The sequence below is a fragment of the Vigna radiata genome, unplaced genomic scaffold (assembly GCF_000741045.1).
Source record: "Vigna radiata var. radiata cultivar VC1973A unplaced genomic scaffold, Vradiata_ver6 scaffold_867, whole genome shotgun sequence".
Taxonomy (NCBI): domain Eukaryota; kingdom Viridiplantae; phylum Streptophyta; class Magnoliopsida; order Fabales; family Fabaceae; genus Vigna; species Vigna radiata.
In genome coordinates this window covers 1-1,033 of record NW_014543910.1, presented here as the reverse complement: position 1 = coordinate 1,033, position 1,033 = coordinate 1, and the positions used below count along the sequence as shown (strand labels likewise).

At 31.5% G+C, this 1,033-nt stretch overlaps 1 protein-coding gene across 1 annotated transcript; it reads right to left on the bottom strand.

Annotated features, from left to right (window-relative positions):
* Positions 1-5: 5 nt before the first annotated feature.
* LOC106755037 (bark storage protein A-like) lies at positions 6-1,003 on the bottom strand (the record flags this gene model as incomplete). Its single annotated transcript, XM_022778136.1, has 3 exons — positions 753-1,003; positions 507-662; positions 6-233 (listed from the first exon to the last, which is right to left on the bottom strand). Coding segments are annotated over exons 1-3 (552 nt in total), but the record flags the coding sequence as incomplete, so codon positions are not given.
* Between the last annotated feature and the right edge of the window lie 30 nt (positions 1,004-1,033).

Below are 1,033 nucleotides of genomic sequence, written 5' to 3'. Positions count from 1 at the left end.
TTTATTACCTTCAGTTTTCCTGCAATTTTAAAGTAAGTCTTGTCAACTCTAGTCCAGAAAATGTGGTGTCTAGCTTCTGGAATTCCATTCACAGGAAAAATTTCTTCTGGTTGATACCACACTTTGTTCAAAAGATTTGTATCAGTGTTCAAATCTTTTGTGCTGTTACTGTATTCGGCAAACTCAAGATAACCAAATTTTGTGTTGAAATCTCCATTTTCTTCCCCTAACCTCTGCTCAATTATATTACAGAAAATCCAATCAAGTTATGTATACTTGGTTATTTCAATCTGTTTGCTTCAACTTTTCAAACAAACAGTTTTAAAATGCACTTCAAAGTTATCATTTGCATAGTTTACTTTTTATGATTTCATGCAGTCACTTTTTGATTGTTGAGTACTACACACTAAAATTGTTATATTCTATTTACTTTTCATACGATCTTAAGATGAGAAATATTATTATATAACATGTACATCCATATATATATAAAGAATGGTTTGTACCTGCCAATGCCAAAGTCCTGTGTGTGCCCAATATTGTGGAATAGTGACATCTCCAATCTGGAGTTTAGGATTAGCATTTCCTGCAATTCCATAATGAAGAACTCCTTTCACATCAAATAAAGTAAGCAACAACTGGGTTGAAATGCCTGCATTTAGCTACACAAAAACAAGCCAAACGATTCAAAAAACAAAAGGAGAAACATAAGCAAAAGTTAATATGAAGTGTAGAATAAAAAGCTTGTTTACCATTCCCAATCCACACATAACAACTACAACCCTTTTACTTTCCAATACACCAATACGAAAATGTTTTCCTGCATTGTCAAAGGGAAAAATATCAAACATTTGGAAAATTTCTAACTTTTTTATATCGTGCCAAATGCTTGCATTGTGTTGACTTTTATCATCTGTCATGACTGTATACAAAATCTGTTATCTTGGTTTATTCTGTCACTGTATGACTATATATTCTTAGCACTGTATTCGGGTTGAATAATAATGACAAATACATTCATTTATATATATAT